Below are 16,939 nucleotides of genomic sequence, written 5' to 3' on the forward strand. Positions count from 1 at the left end.
TGGCTACAGCATTACTGTGTATGGCAGGCAATCCCTGCATATTTAACAACCACGAAACATACGGGGCGGTGACTCAAGCATGACAATCGAGTAACCACGATACTCGAATGAATAACGAGCGTGCCCGAGCACCCCAATGCTCAATTGAGTATTGAGCAGTAGCGAGCATACTCGATCATCACTAATAAGGAGGTGATGAGAATGGTGAAGTAGACTTGTTTAGAGAGGTGAAGAGCAGAATTATATGCTTTAACCCCTTCACCTCCGAGTCTCTTAAACATCATTTTTTTCTTAAAAAGTTAGAAGGGTTGAACATTTATCAGCAATTTCTCATTTTTCCAACAAAATTTATGAAACGAATTTGAAGTGACTTTGATGTTCCTTTGTCACAGGAAATACCTAAAAGTGACACCATTCTAAAAACTGTAGCCCTCAAATTGCTCAAAACCACTTTCAAGAAGTCTATTAAGCCTTTAGGTGCTTCAAAGACCTTGTAGTGCCCAGACAATTGTAGTGCTTATACCTTGTGCCCAGATCTCCAATTTTTTTATTTTTTTTTTTTTACAAATAACTTTTTGATCTCGTTTTAGTCCACTTTTTTGTTAGCTCTATGATGAAAAGACAATAACCATGGGCATCCTCAGCCTGAGAATACCAGACCACAGCTGTCTGCTTTACCTTGGCTGGTGATTCAATTTGGGGGCCTATTTATAAGGAGTTGTCTAAAAAATGGCAGCTCCTTTGTAGACTTTATTTTTCAAGGTTTTTTACTCATGTTGCCTGCCCTGAAATGTTGTTTGTTTGTTTTAAGGTGCTTGGCTCTCAAATATCCTGTGCTCTACACTGACAACTTATATTAGAGTTTCCGTTAAAACCTCTGAAAAATGTGATTCAATCAAAATTCCCAATAGAAAATTTTTAACTTAGAGGATTCACTGGGTTAACAAAGTTGGAGATCAATACATAGGTGTTATCTCCCTGTGCAACGGCTGATTTGACTGAGTTCATCAAATAAATACTAGTTCACAGTACCAAATCAGAAGACTGAAATCACTGGCATACATGCAGCTGTCAGGGCAGCGGAAAGTTAAGTTTTTAGTAGGAAGTACAAAATGGAAGCACCCTTGCACAAAAATGGTAATCTCAGAAACCTATTGTCTAGTGAGCATGGGGAACCCAAACCATGTTAACAAATATCAATAATAACCACATTTTTATCATTTATTTATTTATTTATAGGCATGGGATATTTTATTCAAACATCTTGATAATTCGGTAAATACAATGTTTTGTCAGTACCGAAATGTTTATGAGGCCATTCCCCTAAAAGACAAGGAACAGTAAGTTTTTACTTATTTAATTTTACTTTTCATTTATGCGCACATGTTTTAAAACACCACATTTTTCCAGGTCTCCCGCAATATTGATTGCATTAGAATTACTAAAAGATTTTGTTACAGTTCCAGAGCTATTTTCTTTGTAATTGTTTCAAATCACATTGACTATGGTATTGTCATGCTTGCCTGGTGTAGCAAATGTGGTGGGGTGCTGTCCTTCCTCTCCTAGCCAGTCCCTATACAGTCTCCGCAACTGTCGCCGAACAGGAACCTGAGACCCTCGGAAGACCCTACAGTAGCTCTGACTAGTGAGGGGCAGATGGTGTATACTAGACTTCACCACTGCACTAACAACATACCAGTTAAGTTAAGACAAATGGGGAAAAACAACCAAAAGGATATAGACTGAGCACAGGAAACTTCAACTGCAGACCCTTCCTCAAAGGTGGCTAGAGACCAAATGACTTTGTATCTTCAGCAGGGATTCCTGGGATACACCACTATTTAAACCTGAAGGGTGTAACTACTTAGTAAGTGCAGCTGAAAGCAAACAGCAAGGAACTGCTTGGAAAGGCTGCAACAGAAAAACTGACACTTAACTACTTCAGTGCCAAGAGAAAAGACACTCATTTAAATGTAGAGGGCCAGATAAGCGGCTCCAGTCCAAAGGCTGTCACTGGTCTCTATTTGCAAGGAAACAAACGTGACAGGTATACAATTATTTTGGTGCCAACAATGTCTGAACAGTTTTATATTATGTTTGTGTTCCTGATATATGTAATAGTTAATGTATTAATGCAATATGGTTGAAAAGCATTCAAATTGGCAAGAGTATTATTATTTTTGCTACAACTAGAAAGTAAGCAGTCTAAAATCATTAAAAAAATTATAAATATCTAACAATGACAGGAAAAGTTCTGTATGATTTCATTACTTGATACAATATTAGTTATTATTTGTTACTAATATCAATTCAATGCTTAAAAAAGCTGTTTATGTGATTTAATTTAATGTAAAAAAATTATTTAAAAGAACAGAGAGTCCTCAGTGGTTGATACCTTTTAATGGCTAACTGAAAAGATGGTAATAATTGCAAGCTTTCGAGACTACTCAGGTCTCTTCATCAGGCATGGTATTATTACCATCTTTTCAGTTAGCCATTAAAAGGTATCAACCACTGAGGACTCTCTGTTCTTTTAAACAATTTTTTTATCTCTACTGGCTAACACGGTACAAAGATATATTTTACTTAATTTAATGTGTCATCAGGACAATCATGTTGGAGACTCCAACAGTAGTCTGCCATTATGTGTACATCCCATCTGCCTTTATATCTCTCCTCCACCACCTTCATATCCTGGGGGAATCTCTCGCCTTGTTCCTCACTGATGATTCCAAAGTTACCTGATAGTGCATCCTTGTGCCCATATGTTGCACCATTTCTTCATAATTGCTCTGTGATTATCCAAGTAGTTCTTCGTAACAGAGACAAAACTCTTCCAGGCCGAAGCCTTAATGTCATTCTTGTATGGAATCATTCATCAGTTTACGAATATACAGTATGAGAACCATCAAAGATTCCAGCTTTTAGCTTTTAATTGCTCGGTCCAGGGAATGATCTACAAAATGTACAGTAGTATTTGAAGCTCCATGTCATATTTGCAGGGCCCCTAAGATACCTAAATACCAGAAATCCCCCACAAGTAACCCCATTTTGGAAACTAGACCCAAGGAGTATTAAGGAGTATAGTGAACATTTTTTAATCCACAGGTACTTCACAGGATTTAATAAGATTAGGTTGTCATATTGAAAATTTTCAGGTTTTTTTCCCTAAAAATGTTGCTTTAGCACCACATTTTCCACTTTACAAGAGGTAACAACAAAAATTGAAGCCCACAGTTTGTTATATAGGAGGGGAAAAAATTCCGGCATCCAGATTTATTAGAAATTCTCTTAAAAAACTTTAATTTCATCAAAACAGAAAAACGCATAACAAGGAATATCCAAGTTAACACACAAATGTATTTGGGATCTACATGTCCTTATTCATTGTATAAGTAAAACCATGTGTCCTCAGCATTTTACATCATATCCTGTCCAATCACAGAATTTTCCCTACGGTCCTAAAATTATCCCAAAGATATAAATTCAGACATATACAGTTAGGTCCAGAAATATTTGGACAGTGACACAATTTTCGCGAGTTGAGCTCTGCATGCCACCACATTGGATTTGAAATGAAACCTCTACAACAGAATTCAAGTGCAGATTGTAACGTTTAATTTGAAGGTTTGAACAAAAATATCTGATAGAAATTGTAGGAATTGTACACATTTCTTTACAAACACTCCACATTTTAGGAGGTCAAAAGTAATTGGACAAATAAACCAAACCCAAACAAAATATTTGCATTTTCAATATTTTGTTGCGAATCCTTTGGAGGCAATCACTGCCTTAAGTCTGGAACCCATGTACATCACCAAACGCTGGGTTTCCTCCTTCTTAATGCTTTGCCAGGCCTTTACAGCCGCAGCCTTCAGGTCTTGCTTGTTTGTGGGTCTTTCCGTCTTAAGTCTGGATTTGAGCAAGTGAAATGCATGCTCAATTGGGTTAAGATCTGGTGATTGACTTGGCCATTGCAGAATGTTCCACTTTTTTGCACTCATGAACTCCTGGGTAGCTTTGGCTGTATGCTTGGGGTCATTGTCCATCTGTACTATGAAGCGCCGTCCAATCAACTTTGTGGCATTTGGCTGAATCTGGCTGAAAGTATATCCCGGTACACTTCAGAATTCATCCGGCTGCTCTTGTCTGCTGTTATGTCATCAATAAACACAAGTGACCCAGTGCCATTGAAAGCCATGCATGCCCATGCCATCACGTTGCCTCCACCATGTTTTACAGAGGATGTGGTGTGCCTTGGATCATGTGCCATTCCCTTTCTTCTCCAAACTTTTTTCTTCCAATCATTCTGGTACAGGTTGATCTTTGTCTCATCTGTCCATAGAATACTTTTCCAGAACTGAACTGGCTTCATGAGGTGTTTTTCAGCAAATTTAACTCTGGCCTGTCTATTTTTGGAATTGATGAATGGTTTGCATCTAGAAGTGAACCCTTTGTATTTACTTTCATGGAGTCTTCTCTTTACTGTTGACTTAGAGACAGATACACCTACTTCACTGAGAGTGTTCTGGACTTCAGTTGATGTTGTGAACGGGTTCTTCTTCACCAAGGAAAGTATGCGGCGATCATCCACCACTGTTGTCATCCGTGGATGCCCAGGTCTTTTTGAGTTCCCAAGCTCACCAGTCAATTCCTTTTTTCTCAGAATGTACCCCACTGTTGATTTTGCTACTCCAAGCATGTCTGCTATCTCTCTGATGGATTTTTTCTTTTTTTTCAGCCTCAGGATGTTCTGCTTCACCTCAATTGAGAGTTCCTTAGACCGCATGTTGTCTGGTCACAGCAACAGCTTACAAATGCAAAACCACACGCCTGTAATCAACCCCAGACCTTTTAACTACTTCATTGATTACAGGTTAACGAGGGAGACACCTTCAGAGTTAATTGCAGCCCTTAGAGTCCCTTGTCCAATTACTTCTGGTCCCTTTAAAAAGAGGAGGCTATGCATTACAGAGCTATGATTCCTAAACCCTTTCTCCGATTTAGATGTGAAAACTCTCATATTGCAGCTGGGAGTGTGCACTTTCAGCCCATATTATATATATAATTGTATTTCTGAACATGTTTTTGTAAACAGCTAAAATAACAAAACTTGTGTCACTGTCCAAATATTTCTGGACCTAACTGTACATATACATTTAAATTTCATATGAATAAATGAAAACAATTTAACACATAATATATTCAATCATAATGGAGTATAATGTCATGTATTTTATTTAATCCCTGTGGTATTCTGCTTTGTAAGCGGTAAATCCATGAAGACTCACGATTAAACAAAATCCTACCAAGATCTCAACCCTGCACTGGTAATTTAACCTTTTCAATTCCCTTTATTTTACAGATGCAGGTATCTCCACCATATATTGTAGAAAAATGCTTGGTTATAGCGGATCATTTGTCTGAGTTTTTTTTACCGCATCGGACAAATGTCTCCAGATTCTGACCTTGAGTGGCCCTGATATACAGCCAACATATCGCAAATTACAAAGTTTGCATGTCATAAGACATATGTCATGTCATAGATTTTATGGAATTTGGATGCTGTAGTTTTTCCTCCTCCTATATTACTGCCCAGCTGACATGGCTATTTTCCGCTGTACTGTTCTATGAATGGATGGGTGAGCTGACTCCAGAAAAACCTCTTTTGCCCACAGTTTGTTATCCACAGTTTCGTATGAGCGCAGCAATACCCCACATGTAGTCAAAAAGGGCTCGGAACAGAATATTTGAATTTTACAAAGCAAATTTGTTTGAAATAGATTGCGGTCACTATGTCCCATTTGCAGAGCCTCTAAAGCACCAAAACATCAGAAACCCCTACATGTGACCCCAACTGTCCTGTCCTGTCTGTGTCTTTTCCCTCCTGACATTGGCGTTACTTCCTCGTTCTGACCTTCGGCTTGCACTTGACTACAATTTTCTTCTCCCTCTGGTTTCCACTTGACATCCTGGTATTCACTCAGCCTGCTGACTACTCTGCTGCTTTTTCGCCCTCCAGTGGATTGTCTGCTAACTGCACCTTGTGTCAGTTTCTCCACTAGAGCAGCGTGACAGTTGCATTTTTTTTCTGATAAAATATTATTTTAGCCCAAAATTTGTAATTTTGAAAATGTATAATAGGAGAAAATAGATGCCATAATTTGTTATGCAATTTCTCCCAAATAAAGGGAAACCCCATAAATGGTTAAAAATTGATGTTTGGGCACATGCAGGGCTCAGAAAATGAACAGCGCTATCTGATTATTGGAATGCAAAGTCGCTTACTGTGGTTAGGCACAGGAAACCTCAGAACTAGGAGGACACTTGGATTTTGGAGAGCAGATGTCACTGGATTTTATTTTGGGGTGGGAATCTTCACTTTTCCAGAGTATTTGTTCTAGCGGTAATGTGGGGACCCCCCCCCTCTGATATTTCCAGTGACAGGTGACAGACCTATGTGGGGGCTGGTTTTATGGGGGTAAGTTTTGGGTTTCATTGGCAAAATTTTGGAGTACAGAACATTTTTTGATCACTTTCAGTATACTGTAAGTCTGGAATCACACTCTTGTATTCTGCGCTGAGAACTTACATCAGGGTTCCATATAAATCCCTAAGGCTGCTTTCACACCTCCGGTTTTTGCTATGCGGCACAATACGGCACTTTGCAGGAAAATCGCAACCGTTTTTTTTTGCTGCCGGTTGCGATTTTCCTGCATAGACTTTAATTAGTGCCGCATTGTGCCGCATGGCCTTGTGTTCCGTCCGTTTTTTGCCGCATCCGGCAGATTTAGCCGATACGGCGGCCGGATGGAACGTTGCCTGGCACGTTTTTTGTGCGGCAAAAAAAACCGCATCGCACCGCATTCGGCCGATGCGGCGCATTTTTCAATGCATGCCTATGGCGGCCGGATGCGGCGTAATGCGGCAATAACCGCATCCGTCCGCCGCATGCGGTTTTTGCCACTGCGCATGCTCAGTAGCATGCCGCAAGCGGCAAAAACCGGACTGGCTGCAAAGGAAAAACTTATGCAAAGGATGCGGTGTTTTCACCGCATCCGTTGCATAGCTTGCACAGCCGGATTGAGCCGCAGAGCTCAAGCCGGATGTGTGAAAGTAGCCTAAAAATGTGAGTCAGATGATACCCCAGCTGGAACCACTCACTCTAATGTGGCAGATGGAGGCACTTTGGACTCCATCTGGTCTCTATTCCAGCAGTGTCCCAAGTGTTTCCATCTACCTCATTATAGTGAATAATAACAATGGGGGGTTGTCTAAATTGCATTTTTTGGGGATTTACGCGGAAGCCCTAACATAAGTGTTCAGCGGAGAGGTAGAATGAAGAAATAGACAGCAGCACAAGAAGTGTTTTCATTTTTATTTTTGCGCTGTTTACCATGCGATATTAGTGATTAACACTGATTTATTCTGCGGGTTGGTGCGATTAAAGCGATGCTATAGTTATATTGATTTTTTTATGTTTTGCTTCTATCACACAGTAAAAACTATTTTTTTTATATATAATAAATAGCTTTTCTGTTGAAATATTCTAAGCTGCAACTTTTACTTTTTGGCAAACAGGGCTGTATGAGGGCTTTTTTTTTGCTTGACAAGTTAGAGATTTGTTGGCAAACATTTTGGGGAAATAATTTTTGATTACTTTTTATTCCTAATTTTCAAATGAAGAATGACCAAAAACCAGCAATTCACATATTTTTTTTTTATATTTTTTGAGTGGTTCACCTTGCAGTAACCGTGATAAGACCAAGTTATTCTTCAGAAGGTATCACTTTTTTATGATTTGCTATACATGATGATTTGCAATGATTTTACACACTAAAATCCATACTTTACAAAACTTTATTTGCTTTTGCATCTCTATATTCTGATAGCTGTAACATTTTTATTTATTTTTCATAACGAGCCATATCAAGGCTTATTTTTGCAGGATGGTTTGGTGTTTTCATTTCTTACTTTTTTTTTACTTATGACATTTTGATTGCTTATTATTCTTTTTTTGTGTGTCTGTATGATGAACAAATGCCATATTTTTCTTGGTAAAATATTTGATTTTTGTGTACTTTGCCAAATAAAATATATTATAAGCAACTCTTCTCTTCCCTTACAGCATCACCGATATATCGCTGAAATTTCCAATGTTTGTTCCAGAAGTTATTGGATTCATCGAGTCATTTTATATGTATCAGGATTTCAAAGAAAAAGATTTAAAACAAGCAGAAAAATTTCTAAAACAAATTGAAGAAAGGTAAAATATAAATGCATGCCTTTATTACATCTTCTTGGCTTCTAATATTTCATAGATATAGCTAGGTTTATTTGCAAAATGTACAAACCTTCTGCTCTCTGCAATAAGCTAATCAAACAAGAACAATTTAATAGCTCAAAAGAACTAAAGCAACAAGAGGCTTCTCCAAATTCATCACAAAATCCAAATTTTTAGTTACTATTGCAGTCTTATTTATTGAACCACATAATGGCCAGCATCTTTAGTAGTTAGTAGAGCATTAAGTATGAGCAAATCTAATATTCCAACTTAGCAGATTCACTCAATTGGTGTATAAATCTATAGAATGTCTTACATTTTTCAATAGAATTTGAATGTGTCTTATTATATTTTGAAGACGTCTCTCTAAATCCCAAAACATAAAAAATAAGATTTTAAAATTAAAACAAATTATAATCCCTTTTCCCTGTCCTTACATCCTTTGTATATCTCCTCAACCTTGTCCTCATTATTTTGGTCTCTGATTTTCTCTTCACAGGACTTCACCTTTCATCTTCAAAGACCCAGTCTGGTCTTTACCACTTCTGGCGTTGACTAGGTCTCACAGTGTCGTGATGTCTTGGTGTGAAGCATGTTATTACATCGTGTAAGGTTTAGTCATAGACTAGGCCTCACACGATGTCATGATCTGCTTTGGCCTACAATACAATGACACTTTGCAGCCTAGTCAGTGCCAAAGATAGGCTTTGAAAATGAAGATCAAACCCATATGAAGAGATGATTAGAGCAGAACTGTGATTTATGGGTTTTGTAACTGTGAAAAGATGAAGGTTCATTATGGGAACCAAATTACAAAAACTTAGATTCTCCTGAATCTTATTTTTCTGCGAAATGTGAGCCAAATTTGATTTGGGATGGATAAATTTGCCTATGTCAATAGATAATGTTGTGGCTGTTATGACCGAGCCACAGCTTCTGGCAGTGTTCTTGAAAAATCTTGGCTCATTTCTAATGGATATTGGACTTAAGTTTACTAATATTTTGGGGTTTGTGTGCTACAATGGCCTTGAACGAATAGTGTTTTCTCCCAGAATTTCCTGATACTGAATTAAATCCATTTTGCCCTTCACACATTTTAAGTCTCTAATGTTAGAAGAAAAGCAAAAGGATTCCCAGATAATCAAGAGCCACCGACATGTCTTACAGCCAGGGCCGGATTATAGGCAGGGCAGGCGGGGCTCCAGCCCAGGGGCCCCCACCAAAAGAGCTTCTAAGGGGGCCCCCACCACCAGGACCATACTTGTCAGCATTTTTTTTTTCTTCACACCCTCTCCCCCTCCGTAAAGACAGTCTAATAAATCAGCTGTGTTTTCGGAGGGGGAAGGGGGGGGGGCGGTGCACCGGCATTTATTTGTATCTGCGTCTTTAAGACGCAAAAACAAACTGCGGACACAGGATGCTGAATGACCCCGGAAGTACCAGCGCTTGCACTTCCGGGGTCAGAGGTGTGCCAATGAGCTCCCTGCTATGTGCTGCGGCCGTCATGGGCGTCCCCAGCGAGGGGCGGGGGGGCACCTGCCCCCCCCTAGAAGCAGGGGCACGGTGGAATGGGCCGCTGTATGTGCAGCCACGCTCCTCCGCAGTGTGTGCATGCAGGCCCGACACACTAGCTGCAGCAGGATCAGGAGGCAGCGCTGTGCTGTGCCGGCTCTGCTGTGTGCTGTGTGCCCGGCATGCACATAATGCAGATGAGCGCAGCGGAGCCGGTGCTCGCAGCTTCCTCCTTCTTCTTATTCAAATGTATTTGTGTCTTTCAGACGTAAATACATTTGAACAGCGCGCCGGGACTGGGCCCCGCCCCCGACGTGCAGCAACGTGATGAGATCAGCACCTTGCTGACTTCATCACAGTGCTGCGGGCGCCGGCACACGGGACATCAGATGGTAAGCACTCCATGAAGGAGCCGAAGAGACAGGTTTAATTAATGATGATGAGTGGGGAGGGGCTGAGGACACATAACGGGGAACATCTGTGAAGGAAGTGGAACACAGCTTTGTGACAGGCAGAGGAGGAGTACTGTATTCCGAGGGGGGGGGAGAGGCAGGAGTGTGTAGGGATGGGGCAGTGTGATTTGTGTGTGTAGGGGGTGATGAGGGTTGCATTGTATTGTGTGTGGGGGGAGGGGTAATGGGGGGCTGCATTGTGTGTGTGTAGAGGTGATGGGGGGTGCATTGTGTGTGTGTGTGTGTGATGGGGGGATGCATTGTGTGTGTAGGGGGTGATGGGGAGATGCATTTTGTGTGTGTGTAGGGGGTGATGGGTGGGTGCATTGTGTGTGTGTGTGTGTGTGTGTGTGTGTGTAGGGGGTGATGGGTGGGTGCATTGTATGTGTGTTTTGTGTGGGGGGAGTTATGGGGGGTGCATTGTATTTGTGTGTGTGTAGGGAGGAATAGTGAGGTGGGTGCATTGTATTTGAGTGTGTGTGTGTGTGTGTGTGTGTAGGGGGTGATGGGGGGTGCATTGTGTGTGTGTGTGTGTTTGTAGGGGGTGATGGGTGCATTGTGTGTAGGGGGTGATGGGGGGTGCATTGTGTGTGTGTGTGTGTGTGTGTGTGTGTGTAGGGGGTGATAGGGGATGCATTGTGTGTGTGTGTGTGTGTGTATAGGGGGTGATGGGGGGGTGCATTGTGTGTGTGTGTAGGGGGTGATGGGGGGTGCATTTTGTGTGTGTGTGTGTGTGTGTGTAGGGGTAAAGGGGGGTGCATTGTGTGTGTGTAGGGTGTGATGGGGGGTGCATTGTGTGTGTGTGTGTGTGTGTGTGTAGGCGGTAAAGGGGGGTTCATTGTGTGTGTGTAGGGGTGGTAGGTGGGTGCATTGTGTGTGTCAGAGCTGTGTGTGTGTGTGTCCGAGCTGTGTGTGTCAGAGCTGTGTATGTGTGTCAGAGCTGTGTGTGTGTATGTGTGTCAGAGATGTATGTGTGTCAGAGATGTATGTGTGTCAGAGATGTGTGTGTGTCAGAGCTGTGTGTGTGTCAGAGATGTGTGTGTGTGTGTGTCAGAGCTGTGTGTGTGTGTCAGAGCTGTGTGTGTGTCAGAGCTGTGTGTGTGTGTCAGAGCTGTGTGTGTGTGTGTCAGAGCTGTGTGTGTGTCAGAGCTGTGTGTGTGTCAGAGCTGTGTGTGTGTGTGTGTCAGAGCTGTGTGTGTGTTAGAGCTGTGTGTGTGTGTCAGAGCTGTGTGTGTGTGTGTGTGTCAGAGCTGTGTGTGTGTGTCAGAGCTGTGTGTGTCAGAGCTGTGTGTGTCAGAGCTGTGTGTGTGTCAGAGCTGTGTGTGTGTCAGAGCTGTGTGTGTGTGTGTGTCAGAGCTGTGTGTGTGTGTGTGTCAGAGCTGTGTGCGTGTGTCAGAGCTGTGTGTGTCAGAGCTGTGTGTGTCAGAGCTGTGTGTGTCAGAGCTGTGTATGTGTGTCAGAGATGTGTGTGTGTCAGAGATGTGTGTGTGTGTGTGTCAGAGATGTGTGTGTGTGTGTGTGTCAGAGATGTGTGTGTGTGTGTGTGTGTGTCAGAGCTGTGTGTGTGTGTGTCAGAACTGTGTGTGTGTGTGTCCGAGCTGTGTGTGTGTGTGTGTGTGTGTGTCAGAGCTGTGTGTGTAAGAAGCAGTCTGTGCAGCCCCCCAGAATTATATGGGTACCCCAGAGCGCTATGTCACCCATCCCAGTAATGAGTACACCACCAGAACTGTTTGCCACTCCAGTAACGTCTATGCCCCTGCCCCTCTTGTGATGTATATATTGTAGCCCCCAGCCCCTCCTGTGATGTATATACAGCAGTGCTGCCAGTGTGCAGTCATGTCTGTTAGTGATGGCCATCGTGAATCACAGCTACATGTCCTAAAGGAGCTGGACGGAAACAAGCGGGAGAGGTGAGTGAGGCTGCTGGCGATTTCCCCATATTAATACCTGTAAAACCTCATGCACACGTAACTGCTGAATATTCTGCAGCGATGTGACAGCACATGTGCGCGTCAAATCACTGCAGAAACACTGCATAATGGATGCAGTTTTTCTTTACAAAAAATGCCAATTTCCTGCGCTCTGGCTGCTTCCCCCACCATAGACAGAGCAGGAGCTGCATCCATAGCGCACGGAATAATTGACATGCTCATTTTATGAACTCACAGATTTGGGTCAACATTTTAGCACCCAAATCGCTGCGTTCATAAAAGCAACGTGCGCACGTATCATGCACAATCTACATAGATCGTGCTGGGGACGCAGGACGCATGCATTTACACTGCAGTGCTATACGCAGCGTAAATGCATGGAATTACGCAACGTGCGCACGAGCCCTAATGCGTCTGTGTCTGCATGTATGTCAGTGTATATGACTGTGCATATATTTGTCTGTTTATATGTATTTTTCTGAATTTGTCTTCAAATATGTATATATATATACGTATGCCTGTATATGTGTATGCGTGTCTGTGTGTGGATGGGGTCCACTGAGACTCTTTCACCCGGAGGCCACAAAGACCTGGAGCCGACCCGGACTGCCTTAACATTGGGATCAATAAAAAATATGTGAGTAAGGTTCTGTACGCACGTTGCGTATTTGCATGCAGTTACGCTGCGATCTGCACTGCAGTGTAACTGCATGCGTCCTGCGTCCCCAGCATAATCTATGAAGATTATGCAGGAGCCGTGCGCACGTGGTGTATTAGAGCGCAGCGATTCGGCTGCTGCCTGAAGCGCTGCGTTCTAAGAAGTGACATGTCACTTCTTTCATGTGCTTTGGATGCAGCTCCTGCTCTGTCTATGGGAGGGGCTGCACTCAGAGTGCATGAAATTGGCTTTTCATTACGGACTCTTTCTGTAGCGATTTGAAGCGCACATGTGCTGTTCAAATTGCTGCAGAAATTTCTGCAGAGACAAACGCAACGTGCGCACATAGCCTAACTCTACTTTCTGTGTATAAGTGACGGCTGTGAGTGATCCTGGACTGTGTCTGTATTGTACTGTGTGTATAAGTGACGGCTGTGAGTGATCCTGGGCTGTATCTCTATTGTACTGTGTGTATAAGTGACGGCTGTGAGTGATCCAGGACTGTATCTGTATTGTAGTACTGTAAATCTGAATGTGGCAGAACAGGATAAGATAAATGTTCATTGGATTTATATCTAAATGCTACGGTTCGCGCTCTACTGTTATGGCTAAAAATGTTAACGTTATGGGGCCCCCACCAGATTTTCTGCCCAGGGGCCCCCACCAACCTTAATCTGGCCCTGCTTACAGCATAAATATTTTAAGTTACGATAAGATGGAAAATTTGGGATCTAGGAAGGGGGGATTTTTCCATTTTGCTGGTACACTGCACCCCCTCCGCCATACAGGAAAATCATTATAAACTATATGCCAAAAAATGCATGAAGAAATATAATTTAAGACTGGAAATATGTCACAGTTTAGTTTATGGAAGGCATTTGCCGCATTTCTATTGCTAAATAATACGTTTTGTTACAGACTGCGAGAGATACTCGGAGAAGAGGCTGATTCTGCTTGCATGAACATGTATATGAAATACTACTGTGTCCTTGCTTGTAAACAATAATGTGGAGACCTGCTGGACCCAACTATTCAAAGTAGAGTTTTATTTCTTTATTATATTGAATAAAGCTAACATGAGTAATATTAATTTAATGTCATTATAGCACATAACGTGTTCTTGCAACCTTTTACTCCAGAATTTACAAGATGTAGGTGTACACTTTAATGTTATGGTCAGGAGACCGCCAAAAGATCTACAAAAATCCCATTAAAAGGTTGATGACAATGCACAAAGAGTAGTTGGAAACTTAGCTGGCTGCAATTCCCTGACTACAACAATAGAACTAGAAGTAGCGATGGAGCCTTCCTAACCAACCTAGATGCCTCGTCACCGCCGGAGAACTAGCTAACCTCAAAGATGAAATGAGGAATCCTGACTTGCCTCGGAAGAGCCCCAAAGGAAAGTAAAAAGCCCCCAACATATACAGTAATGACAGTGATGTAAGAAAAAACAACACACAGATGGAAAGCATAGGGTTAAGCAAAGTGAGGCCCTGCTGGCAAGATACAAAATGATAGGATAGATTACTGGTTGCAGTCAGCAAAAACCCTGAAAAAATACCAGTACCTGATAATAAAATATTCCCTTAAAGATCACACGATCTTCCTCCCACTATATCAGGAACTCTTGTGCAAATACATTTAAATGGAAAATGCAAATGTAATAGAAAAGATCATAACTACAAAAAACACATGAGATACAAAAATACAAATCCTGATCAGACAGGGAGTACCAACTCCCTTTCTTGCTGGGAATAAATTGCTCTCCAAAAATGGTGCAGAAAAAGCACTTATTCACCAGCAAGAAACAAAAGATAATATTCTCAAACACAAGTTCAGGAAAAGGCATAAATCAAGCAGAAAAGCCTTTCAGTGCAAATTCAGCCCCAATGAAGCCCAGTCCAAGAGAGCAAAATACTTATCAGGCATTGCTGTAGACTCAGGATGACATGGGACTAGAACCAATACAAAGGAACGAAAAACCGCTGTTGAAAGCATTCCTGGAGAATCTAAAAAATGGCTCAAAAAGAAAAACAAAAACCTAAAGAGGCAGGCAAAAAGACTAAAGGTTGGAGGACAAGGATTCAGGACATCTTCCCATGAGGAAAAATCAATTATCACTAGCAAAGTTTAGACAGAGACAGCATTCCTTTATGCCCCCAGGCTGGGCTCCATAGGCTACCTGAAACAGCAATCCTCTTCTACACCTGTCTGAGCGACAGATGCAGAATCAGACTCACTACCAGCAATAGCCACCAGAGGGAGTCCAGAAACTCTCCCAGGGACAGCACCATCTCTGATGGAATTCACAACACTTTAACTCCTACCTACCTCAAACCGTTATCAAACTTTTAATACTGTAGAGTAGTCATGGTCAAGTGATTGACTTTGGACGCTCTGGTACATGAAAACCATGGTCAAGACACAAAAGTTCAAACAACTCATCTTAAAGATACCTTATGACTCCATCAACAAATTCAAAACATGAGAAACTCAAGTCAGTATCAAAATACATTTATTGTTTAACATTGGTACATACAAAAAAGTTTTTTTACTAAAATATTGTGCCTAGTATCACAGTAATCAGATCACAAACAAAACAAAGCTAATCCGTTAAATCCACTACAGGGTTATAATTTTACTTGTTATTGACTGAATATTTATTATAAATCCTAAATGGTGATCACAAGTTTTATATATAGCACTGAAAGGATCAAAAGTACAATAATAAATTCCCAATTCTTTACTATGTATTCAAGACAGGTAAAGGGCCGATCACAGAAAAATTGTTCACAGAGAGATTTTTATTTCTTTTAGTCTTCTGAGACAGAGGGATAGCAACCAAGTCAACACTGCAGTAAAAGCATCATTTCATCTAGCATAATTTATTTATTTTCTCTGTAGTGTCCAATAGATGGCAGTACAGCTACAGTACAGACTAAAAGTTTGGACACACCTTCTCATCTCTAGAACAACTATTAAGAGGAGGCTTTGTGCAGCAGGCCTTCATGGTAAAATAGCTGCTAGGAAACCACTGCTAAGGACAGGCAACAAGCAGAAGAGACTTGTTTGGGTTAAAGAACACATGGAATGGATATTAGACCAGTGGAAATCTGTGCTTTGATCTGATGAGTCCAAATTTGAGATCTTTGGATCCAACCACCGTGTCTTTGTAGAAAAGGTGAACGGATGGACTCTACATGCTTGGTTCCCACTGTGAAGCATGGAGGAGGAGGTGTGATGGTGTGGGGGTGCTTTGCTGCTGACACTGTTGGGGATTTATTCAAAATTGAAGGCATACTGAACCAGCATGGCTACCACAGCATCTTGCAACAGCATGCTATTCCATCCAGTTTGCGTTTAGTTGGACCATAATTTATTTTTCAACAGGACAATGACCCCAAACACACCTCCAGGCTGTGTAAGGGCTATTTGACTAAGAAGGAGAGTGATGGGGTGCTACGCCAGATGACCTGACCTCCACAGTCACCAGACCTGAACCCAGTCGAGATGGTTTGGGGTGAGCTGGACTGCTGAGTGAAGGAAAAGGGCCAACAAGTGCTAAGTATCTCTGGGAACTCCATCAAGACTGTTGGAAATCCATTTCCGGTGACTACCTTTTGAAGCTCATCAAGAGAATGCCAAGAGTGTGCAAAGCAGTAATGAAAGCAAAAGGTGGCTACTTTGAAGAACCTAGAATATAAGACATATTTTCAGTTGTTTCAAACTTTTTTAACTATTTCATTTCACATGTTTTAATTCATAGTTTTGATGCCTTCAATGTGAATCTACAATTTTTAGAGTCATGAAAATAAAGAAAACTCTTTGAATGAGGAGGTGTGTCCAAACTTTTGGTCTGTACTGTATATCAGGAGTTAGTCAAAGTTATCCCTTTCTCAATAAATGGTAGTATAATCAGATAGTTACATTCATGCAAAATATATACAATATAACACCTTATTACATGTTAGGGATGTAATAAGGGGCCACCCAGTGGGAATGCCCCAATGCATCCAAGATCCAAGATATACTTCAGCAGTTAATAAAAGTTGCTGCTGTAAACAATCAGCGTTTTTATCTACTGTTACACCTTAAGGTC

At 41.5% G+C, this 16,939-nt stretch overlaps 1 protein-coding gene across 2 annotated transcripts in view; it reads left to right on the top strand.

Moving 5' to 3' along the window:
* LOC142245128 (putative methyltransferase DDB_G0268948) overlaps positions 1-16,939 on the top strand; it is a 108,353-nt gene that overhangs the window by 67,217 nt on the left and 24,197 nt on the right. For both annotated transcript variants that reach the window (XM_075317485.1, XM_075317486.1), the window contains exons 5-7: positions 1,240-1,340; positions 8,129-8,266; positions 13,756-13,874. In XM_075317485.1, coding sequence (XP_075173600.1) covers positions 1,240-1,340; positions 8,129-8,266; positions 13,756-13,843 — 327 coding nt within the window. In that variant the 3' untranslated portion in view covers positions 13,844-13,874. The remainder of the gene's footprint in view (positions 1-1,239; positions 1,341-8,128; positions 8,267-13,755; positions 13,875-16,939) is intronic.

The sequence above is a fragment of the Anomaloglossus baeobatrachus genome, chromosome 7 (genome assembly GCF_048569485.1).
Source record: "Anomaloglossus baeobatrachus isolate aAnoBae1 chromosome 7, aAnoBae1.hap1, whole genome shotgun sequence".
NCBI classification, from domain to species: Eukaryota; Metazoa; Chordata; class Amphibia; order Anura; family Aromobatidae; genus Anomaloglossus; species Anomaloglossus baeobatrachus.